This window comes from Protopterus annectens, chromosome 6.part0 (genome assembly GCF_019279795.1).
Source record: "Protopterus annectens isolate FY-2018-M chromosome 6.part0, PAN1.0, whole genome shotgun sequence".
Lineage (NCBI taxonomy): Eukaryota > Metazoa > Chordata > Ceratodontiformes > Protopteridae > Protopterus > Protopterus annectens.
In genome coordinates this window covers 692,126,666-692,153,963 of record NC_056737.1, presented here as the reverse complement: position 1 = coordinate 692,153,963, position 27,298 = coordinate 692,126,666, and the positions used below count along the sequence as shown (strand labels likewise).

At 39.3% G+C, this 27,298-nt stretch overlaps 2 protein-coding genes across 6 annotated transcripts in view; one reads left to right on the top strand and one right to left on the bottom strand.

Moving 5' to 3' along the window:
• BRF1 (BRF1 RNA polymerase III transcription initiation factor subunit) overlaps positions 1–27,298 on the top strand; it is a 2,040,227-nt gene that overhangs the window by 909,859 nt on the left and 1,103,070 nt on the right. The gene's annotated exons all lie outside the window — the stretch shown is intronic.
• On the bottom strand, positions 4,584–10,798 carry BTBD6 (BTB domain containing 6). Of its 5 annotated transcripts, none has more exons than XM_044074373.1 (5): positions 10,657–10,798; positions 8,882–9,179; positions 8,410–8,500; positions 7,416–7,534; positions 4,584–6,185 (listed from the first exon to the last, which is right to left on the bottom strand). In XM_044074373.1, exons 2-5 carry the CDS (start codon positions 9,088–9,090, stop codon positions 5,153–5,155), a joined length of 1,452 nt encoding a protein of 483 aa, XP_043930308.1. In that variant the 5' UTR covers positions 9,091–9,179; positions 10,657–10,798; the 3' UTR covers positions 4,584–5,152. The 5 variants fall into 5 exon arrangements, with proteins under 5 accessions (XP_043930308.1, XP_043930307.1, XP_043930309.1 ...); XM_044074372.1 differs by lacking the exon at positions 10,657–10,798 and adding an exon at positions 9,411–9,897; XM_044074374.1 differs by lacking the exon at positions 10,657–10,798 and adding an exon at positions 9,513–9,897.

Genomic DNA, 27,298 nt, shown 5'->3' with positions numbered 1-27,298 from the left:
TTATTAATGTCACTTCTGATGTCTCCAAGTCAGACACACAGGGCCAGTTTTAAATGCTAGAAATATTCTGAATATTCCCCATCTTTGAATGCATACCTCTTTGTGATTTAGGCAAAGTGCTATGATTTTTGACCTCAGATTTTGCCTTGCTCCTCCTCCATTTACTTTATTTCCTCATGAACATAGACCTGTTCAAGGGTGTAACCATTACTAAGCAACCAAAGTAAGTCTACAAAAGATTCCCTACTCATAACTACATGGAGTATTCCAGGGTAAAACTGCAGACATAATTACATTTTCTTGACAAGTCCTGAAATTTCTGGATTTGATTAAAACAAAAATACCACTGAACCGAAGCATCTCTGAGAACATTCATGCTTCCCTCATTTTCAAAGATTGGTGTTTCAATAAAATCAGAAGGTTGTAGTATTAAGACAACATGGCTTTAGGTTTGCAATATATAGCCAGACTTTTTGGCAATTGCATCAAGTATCAACATATCCTTAACTGTAACATGGGAAGTCTTCAATGCCACCTTCAAAAGTTCATTAATCAAAATATATGAATTGCTTGGGATTAGTACAGTGAACGTGGATGACCGTATAAGTTTACTACTGCAGTGAACAAAATGGGACCAAAGTTGTGGAACAAAAATATAAAGAGGTCAGAGTCAGCCCCTTTACTAAATTTTGAAAGTTTAGATATCCCTAATGTAAGGATGATTACTTCCTATGCCAAAGATGTCTCTACATTCTAACATCCTAGTTAATGTTTTAAAAATGTTTAGATCTTGTACGCAGTACCATCACTTCTAACTTTGCTGCCATTCTGCAACCCTTTTAAGTAACTTAAAAAAAAATTATAATTCATAAACAACAAACCCAGAAGACTCCGCGGATTCCACTTTCATTTCAAAGTTAAAATGCCATTTTAAGATGGAAATTTAATAAAGCTCTATGATCTGATAAGAACTGGCCCCCTTTCCTCACAGCGTTGTGTAACCTTGCTGTTGATAATATATTTCAAGACATTTACAGAAATCCATCCAAAATATTTTTTTATATACAAGCCTAATTATGGCCACGTTATAATTGACAGTTACTGCTCCAGCATTCCCTTATAAACATGACATTTTGTCAACTTGAGTGAATCCATTTTAATGGTGGCTCTGTATACTTTAAAAGCGTTTGCCAGGCGACACTTCTGTACACAGAGACAGGCCCACACCAGCCACCTTCCCCCAATACAGTCCTTCTGTTACAAAATGCTCCATAATTTTAAAAGGGCTATAGACAACTACTGTTTTCTAATTGAAGCTTTTAGGTAAGTTACAAAATAACTAAGAACATAATACTACAAACAGTGTTAGGTATGGAATTTGTGGAACACCAGAAGGTTAAAAGAAATAACTTACTGTACTATATATTTCAATGTTCAGCAAACATTGTTTTCAGGCAGGAGTGAATAAACTTTGGAATAAATTAGCGGTTACAATGACATACCACTTAAAACCACATTCGATAACCGATAATGTACGGGACTTGGATTTTTAGGAGGTGAACTCTTTGTATGACCCAGAACATCTTAAGTCAGTTAGAAACACTGAATCATGCAGTAAAGGGAAGCAAATTGTTTACCAATTTTAAGACTCTATGTAGAGTGCAGTGGACACAATGGAACAAAGTCTTTACACATAGCATTTCAGGGGCCTTGCATTTGTGGTTCTGCAAGCATTTTGGCTTACTTAATATACCTCTTTTTGCCTACTGTGAAAGTCATTTTAGAATTCATTACAGTATATAATTACAAGCTTAGCATCAACAAATCCATTATACTGACATTAACAGCTATAGGTCCAACTTTACAAGTGAATCTCTAGGGATGCAAAGAATATACTGGTGCCTTTCTTTCTGCTTGTCTTAAAGAGCAAAACAATGTATTGTCATTACGTTATTACCTTTTGCACCACCATATGTGGTGTGTAAAGCACTATACCGGATTAAGAACCCATTCTGCAAATGTTTCCTGTATCCACTGGAGTAAAAAAAAAAAAACTGTAGAACTCTTTTCTCCCTACTCTCATGCTACTGAGGATTAACTGTAAGCTTTAACTTCAGCGATATCAACACAGGGAAAACATAAGGTGCAGCCATAGATTTTTAATGGACATGTACTGTGCATGTGCAGAGAAACATCCATTAAAATCTTTAGACCTATTCCTTACAGAGTGATACACCCAAGGTTTCAGTGAAGTCTGCAAAGCTGTATATGAAAAATCCAGCCCAAATAAATAATCACAGGCCTAAAGCAGATGCCCTATGTTGACCGTCTAAAAAAAAAAAAAAAAAACTCCAGCTATACTCTGTGGCATATCGTCTACTCTGAGGCAATCTCTGCTTAACATACAAGGCCATGTCAAACCCTGAGCTGTTGGACATACTCCACTTAAAGAAATCCCAATCCCTCAAAGCCACACGCTCCAGAGATCTAAACATTGTCATCACAATGAACAAAACATGCTGGAGGGATAGGTTCCTGACTCAGAGACTCCCCATACTCTGGAATAGACTGCCCATACATGTCAAGCAGAGCGCCTCCGTGGCCCTCTTCAAAAGGAACCTTGATGATTGGATGGGAGATAGGAAATTCACCCCGGGGATCACAGCAGTCGCCACAACAGGGGTCCAGGGAAGTAAATATTGTGGGAAGAAATATCCGGGGAATTGTTTGGCTAGACTTGTTAGCCTTGTACTAACCTATGAACCTAATGCATGTTTGCCCTGGTCATTCGTTAAGGCCCTTAAATCACCAGATGCCTCTCTGAACCTGTGAAGTGTAACAATACACTTTAAACCAAATATGCAAATAGAAACACTGGATCAGTTTATTTTAATACTTTAGCTAGATGTTTTCTGAAAAAAAAATAAATTCACCGAGAGATTTTTTTAATCTGGTCAGATTAATCCTAGAGTGAATCAACTGAACATAAATCAACCTAGGAAATTTTAAAAGATGAGACTATACTTAGTTTTGCAATACCTGTAATTCTTCACCGTAGTTAACTACCTTAAGTTTGATTCTTGCTGCCAGTTTGGCAAATGTTCTTAAAACCATGTGTAAATGGCCCATTTCACAGCAGACCTTCAGTACTACACTGCACATTTCAGAGAAAGCTGTGGAACTATTTGGTTTACTCTATTTCACTGCCAAAGCTGTTAAACTTTATTGTAAGCAGTTTATTTATATGAACACTGATTGGCCTTGTTCAGTATACTGGTTATTCAGTTTTGTCATTTCTGTAGTCGAGAAAAAATTTCTCTCAAAATATTTTGAGCTCCATTGGTTTTCCTGCCTTTGGAACAAGATATCAATCTATGTGATGGAACAAGATATCAATCTATGTGAGATGTGGTTGAGTTACCCAGATCACACACTGGTTTCTATCCAAGCACTGTATCCGGCCTCAAAGAGTAGGTGTGATTTAAAACTAGATTTTGTGGTTAGCACTACTTACCAGTGGACCTGCAGACAGAAATGTCATGTCAGGAATGGTGTACCTCTTCATTTAGGAGTTTATCCCAAAATTCTAGAACATTTACAGTACAGAAGTTAATCTGTATGATTTGTACTTAAGGCATAACTACAGTTTAATAACTTTAGTTTCTGTATTTTTTTTTATAATTAACACCTGTCAGATATGTGCATTTACCCCTTTCCATACTGCACCTCCTAATCATCATTTTAGAAGCCATCAGGGTGACTTGTAATTTTTCTTTAAGCCCTACCCACAGTGCACTTTCCCAGTTACAACCTATGGGTGGAGAATTTAATGAGCACCAGTGCTGCACCAACCCTCACCTCTGCTAGGGGTTGACATCAGCAGAATGGTCCTGTCCACTGGCTCCACCTTGTTGTTTCTTTGTTTCCCTATTTTCCACAGGGAAAATCCATCTGAATTCATGTCTCAGAGTCCCCCGCCCCACCCTGTCTCTCTCTCTACCGTTGAGCACCCAAGCTGCTAATCCAAACTCAGGTCACCTGGGCTGTAGTCAGGACTTTATCCCTCTATGTCACTAGTGTAGACAGTTAAGGGGATAGCTATCTACAGGCATGTACAAATGGGTTTAAACATTTTATCCTGCATTACATATTAAAATTCAGACCGTGGAAGGTTTATAAAGTAGAAACATAAAACAAATTGCTAGAACTACATTAAGAAGACACCTATAAAATAGTAGGGTATGCAGCAAGACAGCTGCAGAACTGAATACCAAGAATATGTTACCAATAATAAACAAGGTATGTAAATTGTATAGTATACTGGGTTCATCTTGGCTATTAATTGGAAAACTGTGATTTTACATTATGTAACCATTAAAACTTGAAAGAAAATCAAACTGCTTTGCAACTCCATCCCTAAAAAAAATTTTCGATTCAGAATGATCTCACCCTTTGTATGTGTTGTAGTTATGGCTTACAAGGACCAACTCAGTCATTTAATTATAAATGCCATATTGTTTTAGCTTAAAAAAAAAAAAAAAAAAAAACTTGCCCCTTTGTGCTGTAATGTAGACAACAACCTGTGCTTATAAAAAAAGTAATTTATTTTCATGAAGGTGGCAGTAACCTAATAATGATAAATAACCTACTGTCTGTATACAAAGGCCTCCATTTATAACCAATAGTAAATAATATTTAAGATCCCACCTCCCCGATTAAGCAGCAAGTTTACAACACAGCAGGAAATGATGTACGTTTCAAGTGTTTTTTTTTTTTGTTTTCATACAGCTTGTCCTAAACAGGTAAACACCATAAATACAAGTAATTCTAGGATGGGTGGTTTTAAGGTTTCACAGACTTCTTCAGCTGCACTGCATATAAACATTGTTTACTAGTCCACTGGTAATGTACAAAATGCACTACGGGGGGGAAATACCCATAAGAAGTGCAACACTGTTACTGCATTATGCAGCTGTAATAATTAACTCAATATACCTTTTAAATAAATAAGATTACATACAAGAGCATTCCTTCACTTAAGACTTGACAGTCTGATTCAAGCAGTCAATAACTTAAATCTGTTGTACCCTGCACTGCTACACACAGTTCTTATGTTATATTAGCAGTCCAGAAATACACAGTGTTAAATGCATCATGCATAGAAAATAAGTTCAGGTATCTGGCCTCCTTGCACACCCGTCCCGTTTGTACTGTCCGAAGAGCACTGGAATTGGAATGTTACTTTTCCACACTGTACTTCTGTCATTCCTTCCTGTCCAAAATAACTAAGTTCATTACCATCCAAAATTGCACTAACAGTATAAAAACTGTCCTGCTCAACTTGCACAGGATGCTCAAACCATACTGGGAAAGTACAACTGGAACCATCAGAAACAAATTTGGTCAAGTTTTGTGCAAGTACTACTCCTTGTCGTTTTAGTTCAATTTTGACACTATATTCAGCTTTGCCGCTACTGGAGCCATACAAACCCAGTCCTGCAATAAATATTCTTTTATCTACAGCAAACTGGATACTGTCACATCGCCCTCTATATCTCCACTGATTACTCCGGTAAGCAGAGGACTGAAATCTGTGACACTTTTGAGGTGCCAGTCCTTTCCTTTGCAACAAAGGAAATTCTAATTTGGGCTTTTTGGCAGCTGTATACCACAGGAAGATGTTATGTGTTTCTTCAAGGGTTAAGATGTCTGACTGAGCAGCACCATTAGCAAACTCCTCCAGTGTCATTGTGGGTATTCGCACTAAGTACAGAGATTTGCCAAGTACATTCCGTTTGTTTCTTGATGTCACTTGTAGACCCTGTCTCCTGCATTCTGCATCTGCCCAGTTCAAGAGAGCCTCAAAGACAACAACTTCTTTAATATTGAGGGTTTCTCGAGTAAGAATTATCTCAAGAGTTTGCTGGTCTATTTCACAAAATCCTTCCGATTTCAGTGCCAATTCTGCCTGAGCATCAATTACCTCCCAGCAGCGTTGAGTAAGTTCTGGCTCTTCAAAGAGTCTGCTTTGTGAAAGTAGAACACAAGCATTCTTAGCTTCCAAACTTGTCTCCAAAAAATTTACGCAAGCTTTTGCCAGAGCAGGAACTATGTATTTCTTGGCAGCATATAAAGTGGCAAGTACAGTATCAGCTTCAAGATCAATTTCATCGCTGTACATATACCTGTATATTAAAAAAAAAAAAAAAAACTTTAGGTTTCACAGAATGGCAGTATATAAATACTCTTTACTTTTTAGCTACATGACTACAACTAAGCAAATTCAGCATTTAAAAAACGTAATACATAGGGTGAAATAGAATTTTTTTAAAGCGACTTCAAGCACTTTTGGCTTATCACCTTTAAGGAGAGATCCTGTGCAAAGGGGCATACAAAACTGGAGACCTAATGTTCCAGAACATGATTGGGAAAGCCTTGCTAACTACAGAAATGCAGTTGTAAAATGATTCTACATCAGTTAGGGTAAACAATACCCTCAGTTCTGGGTCTTGAGAAACCCCATAAATATAAACCACAGGATTCTTTAGGTAATGGGCAGCCATCTGAAGTAACAGTAATCTTTCATAAAAAAGTGTGCTTACTGCTGTACGAGACTTGTATATAAAAAAGAGCGGGGTTACATTTTGCTTATGCTGAAGGACAAGTGCATCCCCCATAGAATGAAATGACCAGAATGCAAGAAGTTATGGACTTGCTGACATTTTGTTTAGGAACTCTGGCACTGAAAATAATGTTGGTTTTCAGTGCTGTGTAACAGAAATAAAACAGCGAATGAAAAATACATAATGACAAGAAATTAACATTAAAGTAACTTTACAGTAAAACAGTGAATGGAATATCTAAAAACTTTTTAAATGAATACATACCAGTTAATTCTTCACAGCAGAAAGACAGTAAATGCAAAATATGAAAATGGTTTAGGAAGAGGGCCTAAAGTAAGTAATTCTTCAGAGTAAAATGCATTTAAGGGAGCTGTTATGAAGCTGGAAGACTGGAGAACTACAGATCAAATGGAGGTCAAAAATAAAGTATATGGTATGAAGTAATGTGTAGTGTTCAAGAACTTAGAAATGCCAGCAAGAAATGTTACAATGGTGAATAATAACCCAAGCACTATGGTTTTAGAAAAACCAAGTACAAGAAACCTGAATCAAAGATGCACATGCTTGAAATGAAGTACCTACTCTGCTAACATGAGATATGTAATCAAAAGGAGACATTTAAAGCAGTTGGCTCTACAAGAAATAGAGTAAAAATTACGGTTTGTATTGGCTTAAATTTGTCTAACTATAGGTGTTTGCAAATACTCTCTCTTTAGTTCACAATAACTTTCTTGAACTGTACCCAGTATCAGCTCTCTTTATATGCAGTAAATCATAAAAATTACTACTTACTTTAGAAGGATTTCAAAGGCTGCTGGCTCAACATCTGGTATATGGATTTCAGATCTCGCCTCTGCAAGGTCACCATAAAACATAGCATAGAATACAGAACTGCTGACTGCCAAAACATACTGTGGAAACAAAAATAATGTTATCAAAAACATAATTGCTAATGCAGCTCTCACAAAGCAAGAATTGTTTTTCATATAAAAGTTCCACAGTCAGTAAAAATCACCTCTCTCTTGACTTCAGCAATCTGATCCCATACATTAATGGTTCTAGAGAATGGACTGCACTAATAACAAAACACACACACACACACACACACTACCTGTGTAACAGAGCAAGGAAGGCATTGTAGTTTAACCCTTAAGATTTTATAGTTTACCTGATTAACACAGGTTTCTGATCCCCTTACTTCTCTGCACTTTGTAGTAAACTAATTATGATTATACTTCCATGTCTTGAGCTGTACACTTTCTAAAGGTAAGCTTCCAGTACTGTTTTCAAACTTGTAAGATAAAGTATAACAATAATGTTAAAGGCAGGTTATGCAGACTGAAGTCACAGTACATGAGACTTGCTACACTTGCATTAGTTTTCTGGCCTAATTTTATGGCTAGGCAACGTACATGTTCAGGTTCACATGTGTGCAATGAGGCTTTTATCCTAGTTACCAGTATTCTCTGATTCTCGTGTATGTGTGTGTATGTTTTTTTTGTTTTACTTTGCTGCAGTGTGAAAATACAGCACTATTTTCTGTTGCATCATTTTTGAAAAATTGAGAGCTTTTTCCCCCTGAGCCTTGCCCATTCAGAGACCAAACCCATTGCAATATAAATAAAATGCATACATTACTGTGCACAAATGTACCTGTAAAAACTTAACTGTTAAGCTGGCATATACAGTTACTACATGGATGTTGACATCAGATTAGAACAGTGCGTCACCCATACAAATAAAGGAACTTTCCTAAACTGAGTGCTGTGGATTTGGCTTTGCCTACCTTGTGCGCTGGAACTTTCTTAGATGCTCCTAGAGGACCAACGATAAAATGCACATCAGCCATGAGTTCGTTGTTAAACATAAGTGCATTCCTAGGGAAAAAATGGAATCCATTAAAAACATGAGGGATTATCTAAAATGCTTTTGTATAGTTTTTCAGCAGTTTGTTTCTCTTACCTTGTTGGCAAAACTGTACGAGACCCCCCCCCCCCCATATACGCAAATGTCTTCACACTGAATTACACAGTAAAACAATGCAAACTAGCCAGTTTAATAGGAATAGGTACATAGCAGACCAATCATTTAAGATGCTTGCAAGGTGAATGCATTTTAGTCACTGTTGGGTATGCACAGCAGATTGTAAACACTGATACTTAAAAATGTATACAACCCTGTATGCACAGCCTTAAAAGTGCAGGACTAATTTACTGGGATTTTTTGTCGTTTGTGGGAATCAGTATAAAAGTTATTACCTCTCCCTTAGAGTAGGATGGAAGGACTGCCAGTTGGTGTTTTGTATATTGTTGTTGTTGAGGTTTTGCTGTTGTGGAGGTGGGGGTGGTGGTGCTTGCTGGAGCGCGATAGTGCTTTTCTTTGTGGGTGCAGCAAATGTGGTTGTAGTGGTGGTATTAGTGTTGGTGATGTGCGTATTGTTGCTTGCAGGGTAGAGTTCTGCAGCCATCTTCTTCTTTAAGGACAAAGTTACAATTTCATAGCATAGTGGTATCTTGCCGTTAGCTCTCACGTTCCTTTTGGATTTCTTGAATGTTTCTGGAAGTAGAAGAAAGAAAGTCAGACACTTCATGATCCTGCCATGAAGGCAATCTGGGGGTAGTGACATCAGAAGGAAACTAAACTGAATCCCAAAAAATTAGCACTGTTCCCACATACAGAAAATAATGTCTGCATATATAAAACGGAATATGGTTATAATTTCCTCTCCTAAGTTAGTTCGCTGAAACTATACGCATGTCATTAAATGCCCAATAGCTGCTGCAGTACCTCACAATAAAAAGGGTACAGAAAAATATATCAGGAAATAAATAGTTGACACGTCTTCTGTTTTACTCCAAAACCAAGCGTTTACTTTCCAAATCCGCTTACGTCAACAATTGTACTCCACAGGGCAATATTGCACATTTTGTTTGATCAAGGCCGAGTGTGATGAAAAAGAGCAATGCATTTCCAATAAATGTCCTGTATCCCATCAGAAGCTAACAAGAGCTAGAAATTAGCTGCCTACGCTCCAAAGTATTTCCGATGTTTGTGGTTCATCACGTTCTGCTCTGGTTGATAGAACTCTTAGCACAATAGGAGCTGCTCTTTACAAGGTTGGTAGCAAAGAATTATCAGGAAGTTTATCTAGTCCTACTTCTCAGAGCTCCATTTTCTTTTAGTTTGTGTTACTACTAATTCAAGTGAAGGGAACAACAGGCTATTTGTACGTTTCCTCTAGCACTTCACCCCTATCTATGCGTCACGCGAAGCACTCCAATGGCAGCAGTGAAGTCAGGAGGGAGGACGTTTGTATTTGCATAGCAATATGTCATGTCACTTTTCATGGTCCAACCCCTGCCCCTCCTCCTCCCTTTCCCAAACAAAACAAAAGCAAAAAAAAAAAAAAGGGGGGGGGGGGGAGGGGTTGTAAGGCTACTGTGCAAAAATGAACATGAGAAACTATTAAATGATTACGTAGAACATTCAGAGACCTTCAGTTAACCTAAAAAGTGTTCGACAAAACTGTTCAGCGCGGTGTAAGAAGGCGTAGTATAACAACGATGTGAACAGAGGCACATATACCTTAGTATAAAAAAACCGGAAATGTTAGTGTTGTCATATTTATTGTTTTTGCATTGTCTACCGCTGCCGTATGCCCCCCCCCCCGCCCCGCCCCGCCCCGCAATTGCAGAATGCATCAAAAGATGAAATTACGGAAGTAATATCCAAGACGATGGGGGTTGGAGTTGGGCATCCTGGCGATACTGCAACTACCGATATTTGTTTTTCATTTAAATATACACTTTAATGGCAATCGCCACAAATTTGAGAGCCTTTAGTGTCTAAAAATCACAGTCGCGAGCATTGTCCGTGGCAGCAAAGTGCAGCCCAGGGACTACGTGTTACCCTTCTCTTCTTTCATTTGACTTTTGGCCGGGAATTGGTATACATAGATCCAAACTGCGAGTTTTAGTCCACAGTTTAAACGGCATTACCCACAATTTGCGATGAACGTGAAGCAGTACTATACCTGACAGCTTTAGTGTGCGTCTTTTTTCGAAACCATGGTAGTTAAAGTTTGCTCTAGAAGGTCGTTAATGCTGCCAGAAGCCATGATTACTGGAAATGGGAATGAGACTGGATGGGGGCGGGTGTCTACAGCCCATTTTCTGTTCTATACTTCAGAGACGATTAGCAGAGATTAATGGATTTTTCCAGCAGAGGGCGCCCAAGTCACCCCAATATTTTTTTTTCTGAGAGCCATGTGTTGGGAGTTTTATTTACCATGCCTTTGGTAAATGTGTAAATCCAGAATTTCCTCTCCCTACTGCTTAATTCATTTTGTAAGTTTATACACAGTTTCTGTCGTTGTTTGAAACTAATAGACATTGTCAATTTTCTCTGCCCGTTGAGTTTTGTTTCCAAAGAATGCTAATTGTAAACACCAAACACGTGGAAACATTTGAATAATAATCTTGTATTAAAGAAATTTCTGAACATTATTACCCAGTCTTTCTTTTTGTTAAGGCATACACTGCAGTTTGTAATGTTTCTTCATTGTTATTTTCAGATAGTTATAAGACAAAAGCCTAAAATATGCCTATTCCGTCTGAGGAGTACTTTCTAATTCGCAGTGAATCTACTGTGCAAACAGGAAAGCGGGATCCCTCTCAGCTGTCCAGATTTTCGCAGAATGCCCAAATTTTGCCTCATAATTTTGGTCCATTCCTCTCAAAAATTGAGGTTTTCTGGCAAATCATTGAGGATTAAGGTCACTAAGTAATCACAGCAGTTGAGTTTCAGACTTCAAACCCTTCAGAAAATACATGCTAATGCAAAAGCAGTTCTATCAACTTTTTAAGTTTATAAGAGCAAAATGTAAAAAAAAATGTCCCTATTTTTTGGAAGGGGCAATTATTTTTGGCTTTGTACAGATTTTTTTTTTGTGCTAAGATGTTGAGAGGTATGGGGACCTATAGTAGTTGGAAAAAAATGCAACTTAACATCTTACCACCAGGCATACCTCTGAACTGCCTCCGATTTTCAGGGACATCCCACATTTTGACTCCAATTTTAAGTCTGTCCCTCTTAATCTCATAGTAAATAGAGTTTGTAGTCTTTTAGTTCAGACAATGTATATTCATATTCTCTTAATTTGTCAATGTCTCAAGTTTTTTTAACTTTTTACTGTCTATTTATCAGTGCAGGAATTTTGACCAGGGCAGGTTTTAAAAATTGCTCTTAACTTGGAAAATTGATAGAGTAACAGGCTTTGCATTAGCATTCACCTTCTGAATGGGCTGAAATGCACCCACTCTCCTCTCAAGCTACAGACTCCAGAGAAAAGTATGTCTCTGTCTCTCTCTCTCTCTTTTCTGCATCAAAAGGACTGATTTATCAAGGAGGAGTTGTACTATATGTTGTCAAAAACATAGTTAAACAATATGCAACTGTAATAATTTTCTCCAAGGTTATGCAATCTTGAATGATGTTATAAGCAATGAGATGTGGGAGTTTGCTCTTCCACTTCACCCAAGGCTATAGTTTTGTCTATGCAGGTGTAACTCGTCTGCATACATTTAACAATGAGCTTGAGTTGCACTTGCATGGTACAATGTACAGTCACCCAGTAATCATCGGTTCATTTGAACTGTGTATTTGCAAAACTGTGCTGATCTTTCTTGATTTAGATGGAGTGTTGTCTCTCTTACTTGTACCTATCACTACATACTGCTTGACCATAAGGTATGAAGCTATGAAACACTTAAAAAAAAAGTGAAAGTCATGACAAAGCAGCAGGTACACCTATTGAGTTTTAACAAATGATTAAAACAAATGTAAAAGAACATAAACTTTACAGAAGTAAGTGGTGCTGTACTGGCATTACTTAAAACGCCCATCTTGAACTTGCTTCCCTGTAATTTAATCTGTCTGTCCATCTTCTGTTTCCCAAATTAGAGTAAGCCTACCAGGTAAATGTGTACATCAAACAGAGTAACTGAATGAGCCATATTACATTAGATGGTTCAGTAGTGTGATATTTGATCATGTTGTGTGCCCCCCCCCCCCACAAAGTCTGTTGTAGTAGTTTTTATGCATCTCTTTGTGTATCTGTCAACATAGGACCATAAAGATCTAATTAGTCCACATTACCATTACTGCATTTAGTACATTTGTTTGCTTACTGCCCCTATACCCTGTGCACTCTTGTGGTCCTCCATTTTCTTGGCCCCAATTTACTCTAAGAATGACTTTGTTGGGCTAGTATACTTCATAAGCACATTGCTCACTGATGATGTTCATCGTGCATACAGCTGCAGTCATAACAGATGGGCTCTCCTGCCGTCAGGCGGGTCCTCGGTCGGCCGAATTCCAAAGTCTAGGTCCGGCTTCGGTTGTCGTCGCTTCTTCCCTGACGTCAGTGCGACAGGGGTATAAAAGAACCAGCCGACGCCATTTTCTTCAGTCTTTTTTGCCGCACGGTGCCCGAAGCAGAAGCAGTTCGCAAGTGCCGGTCGGCCAGCTCCTGAGATTACAAAAAATTTGGAACCGAAGTCTTCTTAAAAGCTAAGTACCCCGTTGGGAAACTTTTTCTTGCCTCAGACCGATGTCAGACAAAGTTAATAATTGTATTTCTTGTGGGAAGCAAATACCGCATAAGGATTTCCATTCTCTCTGTATACCTTGTTTAGGCCCAGACCACGACGTCTCGGTCTGTCGCTTTTGTACTACATTCAACAAACGCACTATTAAGCGTCGGGCGGAGTTCGCCCAGCATTATTTTGGGAAAGCATTTAACTATACTATGTCGTCGGATACTCCGACTCCGGTTTTGTCTAAAAAACGCAAAGACAAGGACTGATACTCGAGGTCTGCGGCCTCTACAGACACCACGCCAAAGCCTACTACACATGGTCCGGTTCTCAGCGAGGCGCCTACGCAGCCCCTGATTACTGATGACACATCTTTGGCGGTGTCTCCTGTACCCGATGTCACTGGCTCCTCGGCCCACACCCTGACTACAGATACCGAAGCCACGCTTGTCATTGAAACACAGAATGTGGACAGGTCCACCTCCACTCAAGGTGTCTTCAGACCTTCCTCTTCTTTCTCCATCAAGGCTTTCACCAAGTCTAAAGCTACCATGCACCCTAAGAGACCAGCTATACAGGGCCCATCTTCAGGCCCCATGCCTATGAAACAGATGCTTAAAATGGCTGAGGATTTAATTACTCTAATCAGAGGTTCTCAGCCACCTCCGGACAAAAGACCCAGAGTGGAGGAAGATTCCCCCTCCTCTGATCAGGGCTCCATTATTTCAGAGCACTCTGATTATCAGGAACAGTCTTACTCTCCTTTTGAGGACTCTGATGCAGAGGAATCTATTCCTTCTGTATCCCCCCCTGAGGATTGCTCATTTGGTGAAAGTCTGCATACCTTAAGGGAACACTTCCACTGGGAAGGCCAGGATTATTCACATTCCAAGAAAAGGCTCAGGGAATTTCTTTTGTTACCCCAGCACAGGCCTCTGGCTATACCTTTGTCCTGGACATCCTAGATGATGTTTACTTGGAGGCCTGCCTTAACCCGGACTCTCTCCCTCCAGCTCCACTTAAGCCTGACAGGTACTACAGGGTTCCTGACTCACACAATTTCTATACAAAAGCCATGCTGCTGACCTAGAAACCATCTCACAGGGGCCCAAGGGAGTTAAGGCCTCCATTGCCAAAAATCCATTGCCTTCCGAGAGAGATTCCAGATCCTTAGAAAGGTGGGGAAAAAAGGTATATACCTCGGCTACCTTATCCATGAGGGCCTTAAACTGTCAGTTTCATATGCTAAAATACCAACAGTTTCTGTTATCTCAATTGAAAAGTAAAATGTCACAACCTGAACAACCAGACATGAAGGAGTTGCAGGATTTGATGCATAGTGCAGAACAAGTGGGTAAACATACCTTACAATGTGGTTTTGATGCTCTAGAGGCCTCATGTAGAGCTGCTGTTACAGGCTCAATCATACGTAGGCATGCTTAGCTCAAGGAACAAGCCTTGCCTGATCATGTCAAAGCTAAATTACTAGACGCCCCTCTTCAAAAGGATGTACTATTTGGGGCAAATGCTGAGGAAGTATTACGGAAAATGGAGGAAAAGGCTAAATCAATGCAAACTGTGAAAGAATTTCTACAGGTTCAACCCCCACGTTTTAGTAGAAATTGGCCTTCCAAAAACTGGTCCTTTCCTGCCACAGACAGACCCCAAAGAGGCAGATACAGGCGCCTGAAGGGCAGAGGACAAACACAAGGCTCGTACAGAGGCAGACAATGGCAAGCTCCTACACAAAGAGGTGGTGAGGACAACTCGCAATCTTTCAGAAAGCAAAACCAATGACTTTCCCCTTTGCATGCCAACCAGGTCTCAAATGGCAGCACCCTTAGGAGGAAAGCTGGCACTATTCTCAAAAAAAATTGGCATATTGTCACAAAGGATAAAGGGATCCTGAACATTATAAACAGAGGCTACAAATTCCATTTTCATACCCTTCCAAAAATGAAAGGCATGCCAAACCTGCCGCACAATCAAAGGGCAGAGGCACAAAAGCAAATTTCAGATCTTATAAACATGAAAGCTATTCAAGAGGTACCTACACACGAACAAGGCCAAGGTTTTTATTCCAGGCTATTTCTGGTGCCAAGGAAGGGCAAAGATTGGAGACCTATTTTGGATCTTTCCATCCTAAACACATTCCTACTCGTACCAAAATTCAAGATGCTCACTCTACAGCAACTTCTTCCCATGCTGGACAAGGAGTCTTGACTGGTAACATTGGACCTCAAGGAGGCATACCTGCATGTCCCAATCAGACAAAATTGCAGAAGATACCTCAGATTTCTTGCAGGTTCAATACATTATCAATTCACTGCATTGCTCTTTGGTTTATCTACTGCGCCCAGAGTATTCACAAAATGCCTGGCATCAGTAATTGCCTACTGCAGACTTCAAAGGATACAAATATACCCTTATTTGGATGACTGCCTGATCCAAGCGGACAGCAAGCACATTCTTCTAAAACATCTGGCTTATGTAATAATGTTATTAAACACTCTAGGATACACAGTCAACAAAGAGAAATCAAGACTAATACCCTCTCGGAAGATAATTTTCCTGGGTGCCAATTTGGACACAAACACCCAGATGGCCTACCTCACGCCAGAGAAGCAGGGGCAACTAATTCAATATTTCAGAACACTGGCAAATTGCACCAGGCTGACTGCAAGGAAAATCCTGCAGGCTCTGGGATTCATGGCATCTTGCATCGTACTAATCCCATGTGCAAAGCTGCATATTAGAAAACTACAATGGTACCTAAAAAACATATGGTCTCAACACAGCCACAGTTTGGAAACAATGATACCACTAATTCCATGTCTGCAAAAGGAATTTCTGTGGTGGGCTCAAGCATGCCAAACAAACACAGGTCTTACATTCAGCAAGCCTCAAGCAAATCAAGTCATCACAACAGATGCCTCGGACTACGCCTGGGGGGCGCACATGACAGACCGGCACATTCAGGGCAAATGGACCCAAAAAGAAAAGCACCTCCACATCAATCAAAAAGAAATGCTAGCAGTGATAAATGCTATTACAACCTTCAAGTACCTTCTACAACCAGGTCAGCTATTGATAAGAACAGACAACACCACAGTTATGTGGTACATAAACAAGCAGGGAGGAACACATTCTTATCCCCTATGCAGACTGGCCATGTCACTTTGGAACATGGCCATGGACTTACAAATGGAGCTACAAGCACAGTACTTGCCAGGCAAGCAAAACACGCTGGCAGACAACCTAAGCAGGAATATGACAGATCCACACGAATGGAAGTTGCATCCAAAAGTTTTTACAGAAATAATCCAAGAATGGGGAAGGCCAGACATAGATCTCTTTGCCTCCCACAAAAATCATCAATTGACAAAATTCTGCTCAAGGATCTTACATCCAAAGGCCTGGAGAGTGGACGCTCTCTCTTTCAGTTGGACATCAATGACAGTTTATGCCTTCCCACCTCTTCCTCTGCTGCCCAAAGTCCTATTAAAGACCAGAGCAGACAGACCAAAGATGATCCTCATTGCTCCGGACTGGCCAAGGCAACACTGGTACCTACTATTAAGGAGCCTGACGCATTCCCCACCATGGACCCTGCCTCTAATGCCTCTTCTTCTGACTCAGCACAGCTTCAAAACTCTTCACAGTCAGCTGAAGACACTCAATCTAGCTGCATGGAAGATTCCTTAGCATCACAGCAGGCCCTGCTCTCCAAGGAGGTGCAGGATGTCATTTTGGAGGCCAGAAGGCCATCACCTAGAAAAGCTTACTCTGCAAACTGGAAACGTTTTTGTGTTTGGAATGAGAAAAAGGGCCAGTGCCCTGGAAAACTGAATTTACCTCAAATACTACAATATTTGGCCGAACTGCTAAGCAGTGGACTTTCGTTCTCCGCCATCAAAATCCATGCCTCAGCCATTTCTGCAGAATACAACACTGATCCACCTTTATTCTCTCATCCTCTATTAAGACAGTTCCTCAGAGGGGCTAAGAATTTAAGACCTCCAAGAAAACAACCAATACCTGCTTGGGATCTTAATTTAATTCTGGAAAAACTGACTTTGCCCCCTTTTGAACCAGCTGCCTCATCAGATTTACAATATTTGTCCTGGAAAACAGCTTTCCTTCTGGCTATCACTTCAGCTCATAGAGTTTCAGAACTACAGGCTCTTATGGCTGTCCAGCCTTTCATCATCTTCCATCAGGACAGAGTTTCATTACGTACCAACCCGTCCTTTATGCCTAAAGTGGTATCCAGGGTAGCTTTAAATCAGGCCATACATTTACCTACTTTTTATCCTAATCCTCAAAACAAAGGGGAGAGATTACTGCATTCTTTGGACATCCACAGACAGCTGCGTTATTATTTGGACAGAACAAAGAATTTCAGAAAATCAGAACAACTTTTTGTGGCCTATGTGGTAGGAGCTCAAGGAAAGTCAATATCCAAACAGACAATCTCAAAATGGATAGCCCACTGCATACGCTTTTGCTATTCCTTTCATGGCAAAACTGTACCTACAGGCATTAGAACTCATTCCACCAGGGCCACAGCCACCTCTGCAGTCTTCCTCAGAGGAGTTCCTACCAAGGATATTTTAGAAGCAGCCACTTGGAGTTCTGTGCATACCTTCTCTAAGCACTACAACTTACCTTTATACTCCAAGTCTAGAGCAGGCTTTGCCACTGCAGTCTTGCAGGGCATTTTGGCTCCTCCTAGCTCCACCTAGTGCCTACCACCCCTTTCTTAGCTTTGGGATTCTACCCATCTGTTATGACTGCAGCTGTATGCACGATGAACATAGTACAGTTTTGTACCTACCATAAATGTAGATGTTCGAGTGCTAATACAGCTGCAGTCCAGATTTCCCTCCCACCTTCCCCTCTAGGGGTATTCTTTTATGGTGTATTTGCTTGCAACTACTGTTTTTTGATTATATTGCATTGCATTATTACATTATTTTATGTATTGCCTTCCTTCTGGGGGCACCTGACATCTGGGGCAAGAAAGACTGAAGAAAATGGGGTCGGCTGGTTCTTTTATACCCCTGTCGCACTGACGTCAGGGAAGAAGCGACGACAACCGACGCTGGACCTAGACTTTGGAATTCGGCCGACCGAGGACCCGCCTGACGGCAGGAGAACCCATCTGTTATGACTGCAGCTGTATTAGCACTCGAACATCTACATTTATGGTAGGTACAAAACTGTACTTTCTGTTGCTCAATATTGCCTAGTCTTCTTTGAACCCTGTATCCTTCACAGCATACTGTTTTGTGTGTTTTTCCCTCTATACATGCACTGCAAAGCAGTGTCAAAACTAGAATAATAGTATTCAGTCCTGCATAAACTACTGTTGGCACTGAGTAGCTGCCAGCTCTTTGTGATAAGACTGTATCTTACACCGGTGTTCTTTTTTCTTTTCTTTTTTTTTTTTTTTTGCATCAGTGTATTTATGTGGTAGTTACAACTGTGTAAGCACATTAGCTGTTAAGATAGTTATGCATAGGCACTAGTTACTTGTAAATATCATTGTCTTGGGTTTTTTCTTTCTGGTTTTCCATTAGAGGTGAGTTATGTAGAGCTGAAAATACCTGGTCTACAAAAACAGCTAAGGTAGATAGAATGTGTGATTGTAATAAAGTCAGCGAGTACCATAATGTCTCTCTTCATATAGTCCAGGTTAGTATGTCTCAGGTCATTTACACCCAGAGGAGGGACTGTAACTGAGTCATATTGGTACTTGTGGTCCAATGACCTAAGTGCATGTGTGATCTGGTGGATCCTGCCCTTGATAATCAACTGACAGTGTCTTTCTCCTTATTCAGCCTGGTGAGTAGGATGTTTTTACAAACAGTTCCTCCTATTACTAAATTATTGGGTTGTGATGGCTTACCTTATAGACGTTGAAGTTTTGGCTGCATGTAGTATGGCTGTATGTGTTGTAGTGGGTGTTGTTTTGATGGAGAGCTTTTGGGGCTGCAGAGGAGATCTTGTAGCTCAAATGTCAGGAAGGTCTTTGGGGTTTGGAAAATTACTTTTAAGAGCCTCAGCACATGTGGGTCTTTGTGTATGATCCATACTTTGTGGGGTGGGGGTAGTGTGTGGATTCCTGACAAGCTGGTTGGTATAATGTGTGCTTATATGTGAGAGCTTTGACTCCATTGAGATTGTGTAAATACATCTCTCACATACCTTATCAGTTTTGAGAATAAGCTGACTGTCAGTAATTGAAGCCAAATGCTGCATTGCTTCAGGATGCTCATCTCTGCCAAACTGAAGGCTGAAATACCAGGAAAGTTTATGTCCATAGTTTCTTGCCCTGTTTGGGAAATCAGTAAGATGTTGCAGGAGTAAAAACTAATAATGGGAGTATCTATGCCTAAGCAAGTGGGGCACTGCTTGTCCCTGCCCAGATTGTTTCAGTTCATACTTCTGAATAAAAGGGTAGTCTTGCTGGGCCAAAAGTGCAGGAGTGTTGCAATTAATTACTAGTGACAAACACAAAGTAGAAAATTGCACAAGTAACACTGCCTGAAAGGCTCCTTAAAAATGCAGGTCTTGCCACACTACAATAATTAGAAACCTTTAAAATGATTTAAAGTGCAAAATCAACAAATGATGCAAAAATAAAGCAGTTGCACTGAAATACAGTTAACTGGAGTACAAAACAGTGAAATAAATCTCTTACCTACCAAGGAGAGAGCAGGATTTATTCAGGACCCTCTCAGAGTGCGATGAGGATGCCAAGCTGATGGGAGCTGTGGGGAAATTACCAGGAGACGATTTGTAGTAACGGAGGTTTACTCCAGAGCAGTACTGGTTTGCTGTGTGGGCACTTAGTATTCTGGATTTATGGAAAACAGTGTTTTGGGAAAGTATTTAAATAGCGTACACATCTTGACAATAACAGTGAAAGGGTGAGGAAGGGACTTTAAAAGTTAAATTACCATAAAGAGCAGAAGTCACTGACACGGGCTTTTAAAACCACAACAGAGAAATGGTGGGAGAGTTGCAGAAAAATTCAAGCTGTAAGAAGCATACTAGTTAGGGTTCCAGTCAAATAATGCCAGTACTGGAGCTCTGTGACTACAGAACCTGTAGACTGAGCTACAGGTCAATGACCCAAGTTAAGTGAGAATTTCAGAAACTTTAGCTTTTATAATGGGAACAAGTAAGAGTTGATCAGTAGGAAGAAGCAGGGCAAGCAGTACTTTATCAGGGTGGCTGGGGAAAATCCAAACAACAGGGGAAGAAACAGTAGCAAAGTAAACAGGAAGGCACCGAAATGCATCATTAAGCAGCTAAGTGGTAAACAGAATATTATACAATGACTGGCTGTTAACCATCAAAAACCAGCATGCTGATTGGACAGCCAAACCAGCATGCATGTTGTAAATCGAGCATCTACAAATAGAAAAAAGTCCGGTGGCTGAAGTACCATTGAGCAGCCAGACTTTTTTTTTTATTGATATATGGGAAACGGGCATTAGTCTGAAGGAAAGAATGTCTGAAACTGAAAACGTGTCATTATTTATTAACTTTGTTCCTCATAAAATTTGTGGTTTTCTGATGTATTGCTGAGGAACGAAGTCACTAAGTAATGACAAGCATTTCAGTTTCAGACTTTCCTTCGGAAAATGCACAGTTATTCTTACAGATTTCTAAGTATATAAGAGCAACATTAACAATCGGTCGCCTCCTTTATTTATGCTTTGTCCACATTTCTTGAAATAAAAGTTCGAGAGGTATGGACGAGAGCAGAGAAAATACAAGGAAAATCATGTACAATTGGAAAACTAAAGAAAGATACGTGATTTTCCTTGTATTTTCCCCCAGTCTCTCTCATATATTTTTCTTTAAAAAGAAAAATAAATAATAATTTTCCTTGTATTTTCCCCCAGTCTCTCTCGTACATTTTTCTTTAAAAAAAAAATAAAATAGCAAAGGAGATCTTCCTGCTTTCTAAGTTACTGATGTACTGTGTAAGCATGGGAACTCAAGTCCCGTACGCATGCATAGTACATCAGGAAACAACGTGGAAGAACACAACGGCACCATTATACAAAAACATTTAAGAAAAGTAATTTCTTTCTTAAATAATGTTATTGTATAATAGCAATAACCCGTGCCTGGTGTGGGTAATGCTGGATATACCCACATTTGACTTTGATCACTCAGGCTTCAAGTTATTCCTATACAAGACTCTAGAAGCAAAACTGGAATGTAAACAGCTGTAAAAGTGGTGAAGCACAAATTCTGCAGCAGAATTTACAATACCGCCACTTCAGTCCCTCTACGGTCTAAAGCACCAAACTATGCAGAGATTTACGAGTAGCACTGTGTATAGAAAAAATGCAATAATATATGACTAAATGAGACTCAAATCTGGCAGCAGTTCAACTTGACACAACTGCAAATGAACCTACAAGACTAAAGCCCCAGAAAGGGTTCAAAATACAAACTAGCTTTTATAAGTAATTCTACTTATAGAGATAGAAGTCCAGTGTAGTACATAAACTGTTAAGATCTTGCAGTTATTCATATCTTCCCATAACTGCAAACGAAGATACAAGATTAAGGTACCAGAACAAACTAAAACATTGCAAATGGATAACCTTTTTGGCCAAAATATGGGGGGGAAAAAGCAAAACAGTATCACTACAGAGGCCGCTGTAACTGAGAACATTTAAACAGAATTGAAATAAAAGCTTTTTCCTTCCTTTGTTGTAAGACGTTTGTCTCACATTTCAGGGCTAATATGGATGATGATTATAAAGTTTTTGTGGTAGTAGTTCAGGGCTGGTGAATATAAGACTGAGGCATTGAAGATTTTATGTATGATGATTTGCAGCTGATTATAGATCTCCAGAAGCTAATAAAAGGTGTAGAAGTGCATAAAATATTAAAACTGTTAAATGAATAGTAAATTGAAGGCAATTATGGTTTATGATTCTTACTTGCATAGTATTGAATGGATAGATTTTTCCAAGTGGGTTTGTGGATTTTTAGTTAATAGCTTGCTTGGCTTTTTTTCACTGCTTGGACCTTAGAAAGAGTGTGCACATTTGGCTTGTGTAATGATTATTGAGCTGGAGACTGTGCAGCTAGCTCTTCTGCATTTATTCCACCTTTACCCACTCTTCTTACTGTTCACTTGTTCTTCATTGTGTTCCTGGAATTTTATTCTGCTACTCTTGAACATAGGATATCTTACAATTGGGAGGGTGGCCTAATGGTTAAGGTGTTTGCCTTACACATACGAGGTGCAGGGTTTGAGTCTCACAAGGGATAAGCAGCTAGGCTTAAAATGGCTTGCAAGGGCAGTTAGCCTAGTACTAATCTGTGAGTCTACGAGTCTATAAACTCCACAAAACTGATACATTTATTTCCATTTCAGGCTTGACACTACACTCAGAAGTTTACCAGTCATGTGCTTTTTCATTTTATTTATTTATATGTTTTGTAAATGGGTTGTCTATATGAGTTGAGGCCCAGTGCCCAGGAACAGTCAAAGTGGCTTGATCGGAGTGTCTCCTGTTTTGGGGGAGGATACTGAAGCATGCTGGGACAAACCTAAGTCATGGTACCTAGTGGACACATATATCAGTGGTGAAGCGAAGTCAGCATTAATGGGGTGAGCAGGGACTTCAGAATGAAGCTGATTTAGGGGGTTGTTGCCTTACTTCTGTAGTTTTGTAGGCTGATTGATAATTCCGTGGCCACGGAGTCTCGTGGCCATTCTTGCCTTGTCTGTATCCTCCTTCAGGCAGTACCTTCTTTCTACAGGTGTGCTGTGTTGGCCAATCTTGGGAGTAAATTTGTGGATACCCATCAAGTCCATGTAGTTTGTATTTAAAGGAGAATAATGAGTCGCACTGCTCAGCTTGCAGGGAAAATGTAATTTCAGAAGTTTTTTTTTTTTTTTTTTTTAATTTCCCATGGTATTTGATTCTGATAGGGACTGCTAACTCTACCTGTTTTCTAAATGGGTATAGATTCCCTAAGTGAAGCTGGCTGCCATGTTTAGTTCTGGGGAGGTGCAGCCATAACCAAATTTTGATATTTCATCACATATTATGCTTAGACTGAGGTTGGCATGTCTGTAGTCCTTAAAGTCATTAGGGTTTCCTGCAGGCAGTTTTTGGGAGTTTACAGGAGGTCATCACAAATGTGTGGTCAGGCTTCACTGAGGAAGGAGATTACCAGAGGAGTAGTGCAAGAAGTGATTATATTTGTAAGAATCAGGTCAAGAATGCTATGCCATTCAGTAGGTTTATTTATCAAATGCTCAATGGAATTTCTGTTTAACTCTGAATTTTTTAGCATATCTTACTATGGAGGTTTAGGCATCCTAGTTTATTGAAGAGTAGCTAGTCACCCAAAATGAGGTAGATTTTGCTAATAGGGAGATCATTTAGAGCACAAAGGAATCTTTCATAGTCATTTTTGGACAAAGAAAGTATTCTGTAACAAGCTATCCTTTGATAATTAATCTAACCTGGCACTGAGTCCAGTTTGTGAGTCCCTAGGGATCTGCCTGGAGGTAATATGTTCATTGACAAATAGAGAGATTCTACCCAAATTGCTCCTGAGCCTGAAAGAATGAAAATTATACCATGACCCCCCCCAAAATGTGCACGCTGATTGGCCAGCGTGCCCGTTGTAAATCGAGTTATACTAATGGAAAAAGGTCTGGTCGCCCGGACTTTTTTCCATTAGTATAACTCGTTTTTTTAAAACACTGTCTCGCTATGTTAAATGGGTTTAACATAGCGAGACAGCTTTAAAATAAGCAACGGAGATGTTGCTTATTTTAAAGCTGTCTCGCTATGTTAAACCCATTTAACATAGAACAATGTTAAAAAAACAACGGAGAAAGCAAGATCTCCGTTGCTTTTTTGTTTCGCTATGTTAAATGAGTTTAACATAGCGAGACAGTTTTAAAATAAGCAATGGAGATGTCCGTTGCTTATTTTAAAACTGTCTCGCTATGTTAAACTCATTTAACATAGCTTAAAAAGCAACGGAGATCTTGCTTTCTCCATTGTTTTGCACAGCTCTGATGTACTGCGCAGGCGCCAGGTACATCAGAACTGCCTCGGATGCCAGACATCTGCGGAAGGGCAGTAAACAGGCATTATACTATGCCATTATTTAAGAAAAGTAATAGTTTCTTTTCTTAAATAATGTCATGGTATAATAGCAATAACCCACTTCTGGGTGTGGGTAATGCTAAATTTACCCACGGTTGGCTTTGGTCCCTCAGGCTTTGCCCTCGGGACCAAACCACGCCAACCGTGGGTAAATTTAGCATTACCCACACCCAGGCGTGGGTTATTGCTATAGTACAACACCTTGATATAGAGGGAGTGCTCTGTTTAAATTTCAACAAAGTTTCAGTAGGTATGCAGGCAGGGATGATTTTAAATGCAGATGTGCCTCAAGATTAGACAATTTATTGTATAGACTTCTGGCGTTATGGAGAACCTCCTTAATGCACTCCAGTTTTGGGACTGGTATATTCGTTACTTTGGAATGTCCATCAACTTGACTGTGCCTAAACAATGGTACGGAGGGTGACAATATTGTTCCCTGCTTGATTCTTCTCACTACCCATATATTTATTTTGGGAGGTATTTGAAAGAGCTGCCTTAGTAAAGCAGTGGTATATGTTGGGTTTTGTGGTGATGTGGTAGGATTAAGGATGATGCATGAGAGAGTGGCAGATTTGGAAATCTGAAGTAAGGGCAAAACTGATTATTTATTATTTATGCTTTGAAATTATCCCCAACTGATGCTTTCATCAAGGTTTCTTTTTTTAGTTATCTAACTATAGCTGTGCTTCAGTGTGCTTACATAGCTGCTAAGTAATTAAGTTGAGATATTGTGAAATACCTCATAAAGTGTCAAAATGCAGAATCTTTTTTTATTACAATGTTTGATGCTAATGTTGCTGAAAAAGCTTGGCTAACGTTAATTTATTGGATATTATTTCAGATTATCTGTAATAGCAAAATTAGAAAATTAAAAAGCCAATACATGGATGTTTGAAGCAACAGGACATAGAGCATCATATGTAGGCTGCATATCCATGTTTTATCATTATGTAGGTAGTCAAAAGATATGCCTTTTAAACTTTTTTTGCACGAATCTGACAGCACTAGAATTATTAGCACTAAATTTAACTTTTCTTTAGACACTTAAATAAAATTGCTTTTTACTGGCATCACTAATGATACATTACTGACATGTTTAATCTGAACATAATGAAAAGGAATAATGGATTTAATGTAATTACTTTAAAGGTGAAAGATGGAAGTGCATGGAAGAGGCAGTTTCATTCTGTTTGCTTTGTGCATAGATGTACTGCAGTAATTCTTAAGGAGAATCTTCCATATTATTCTTGTTACTTTGTGGGACTTTGATGAAGCTTTACTGTTGCTTCCTGATTCTTTCTGTAATGCTCATCACTTGCAGTTCTTTAAGAAATGTGACTAAAGCTCAAACATAAAAATAAGATGGTATAAAACACTTCAGACAGTATGGTGGGGGGTGCATTACACATCCTCATGAAAAAAGATGCAGAGTCATAAAAGGAAAAATGTTAAAACAGAACTTGGGGAAAGATCTACATAATATTAAAAAAGTAAGAAAACCTGAAGTAAAACCAAATGTGCTATAAAATTATTTCAGACATACCTGATAGAACATAGAGAAAACAGGCAAATTGGCAGATATGGAAATGTGACCTAGACAGCGATGCAACAAACTCCATGTGTATTGAAGAGAGAGGTTAGAAGTAACTGTTAGCCTTCAGCAGTCAGCGGAATACTAGAAAGCCTAACTGAACACCTAACATAAGTAAAATGGACAATATTTTACAGACAGACAGACGGTTACTTCCCTCATTTTGTCACAGAGAAGTCACTGTTGGCATAAAATGTACAATTAAAAAAACACATAAAAATATTAAAACACTGAAAATATCATGCAGTATGAAGAATGACAAGATTATTCTTTGGGGTCATAATTCACATTTATTTATATCTCCTGAAGTATATTTTCCTGGTAAAGTTTGTTTTGTTAGCTGTTGTCCAGTGTAGGGAACACTTCCATTTTTAGTTTGTGACAATTCTGCAAATGTTATAGCATTTAGTTTAGAATACCTGGTTATTTTTACTTTTAGAAGTGTAAATGCATTTAAAGTATATATTAAAGACCTGTCCGCTATGTGGCATATAGGGATTAAACCCTGGCTGTGTCTTACCATATTTCTGCTTAGTTTCTTGCCATACTATGTGAAAATTTCCATATATGTATTGTGTTGTATTTCTGTCCATTCTAGATATTCCTTTATTGCATGTTATGTAATTACTTCAGAAGTATGTATACTTAAAATGTGATGTGTTCATCTTTGTTCTTACTATTTGTTTACTTAAACTTTTTTGGGGGGGAGCTTTTCTCCTCGAGTCTCTGCTGAAAAAGGGCTTCTAAGAACCCAGACAGACTAACTCAGTAAACAAATGTAAAAATAAAATAAATAAATATACCAAGAATAGCAGCTTGGATGCTGGAGGGGCCATCTTGGTGAAGGAAAGGAACAAAGATGAATGCCTGCTCCTGTTTTGCAAAGGGAGGGTATTAAAGCATGCTGGGGCATCCCTGGTTTATGACATCTGGTGAAGATGTGTGCCAACGACAAAGTGAAGTCAGCGTTGCATGAGATAGTCTGCTTTGTACATAGTTTCTTAAAATGTCCAAGATATCTCTAATATCTTTATAGGATCTGTGGATGTTCATCATATTGATCACTGCTACTGTAGCCTTTGCTATCGGGATTATATCCTACCAAGGATACTATAGCAGGCTGGCTTTCAAAGGTTCAGGGCACCTTCCAAACAGCCAAACTGTCAGGCAGCTCAAGCTGAGCTAACTAAAAGACACATTTAGGCACAAAACCCTCCTGGACTTCAATGCTACTGAAGACAATGCTCCTCTGAAGCTTCAGAGGAAAAAAATCTTCCATTTTTCTTAATTTTGTTGTTGTTTTATTACTCTATT

Bases quoted from the DNA above. Each gene is read 5' to 3' on its own strand.
- BTBD6 (XM_044074371.1), bottom strand. From the start codon at position 9,249: ATGTCACTACCCCCAGATTGCCTTCATGGCAGGATCATGAAGTGTCTG. The intron at 8,501-8,881 runs GTAATAACTTTT...TTTTTTCCCTAG, and splicing joins CATCCTACTCTAAGGGAGAG to GAATGCACTTATGTTTAACA. The intron at 6,186-7,415 runs GTAAGTAGTAAT...TTTAATATACAG, and splicing joins GCCTTTGAAATCCTTCTAAA to GTATATGTACAGCGATGAAA.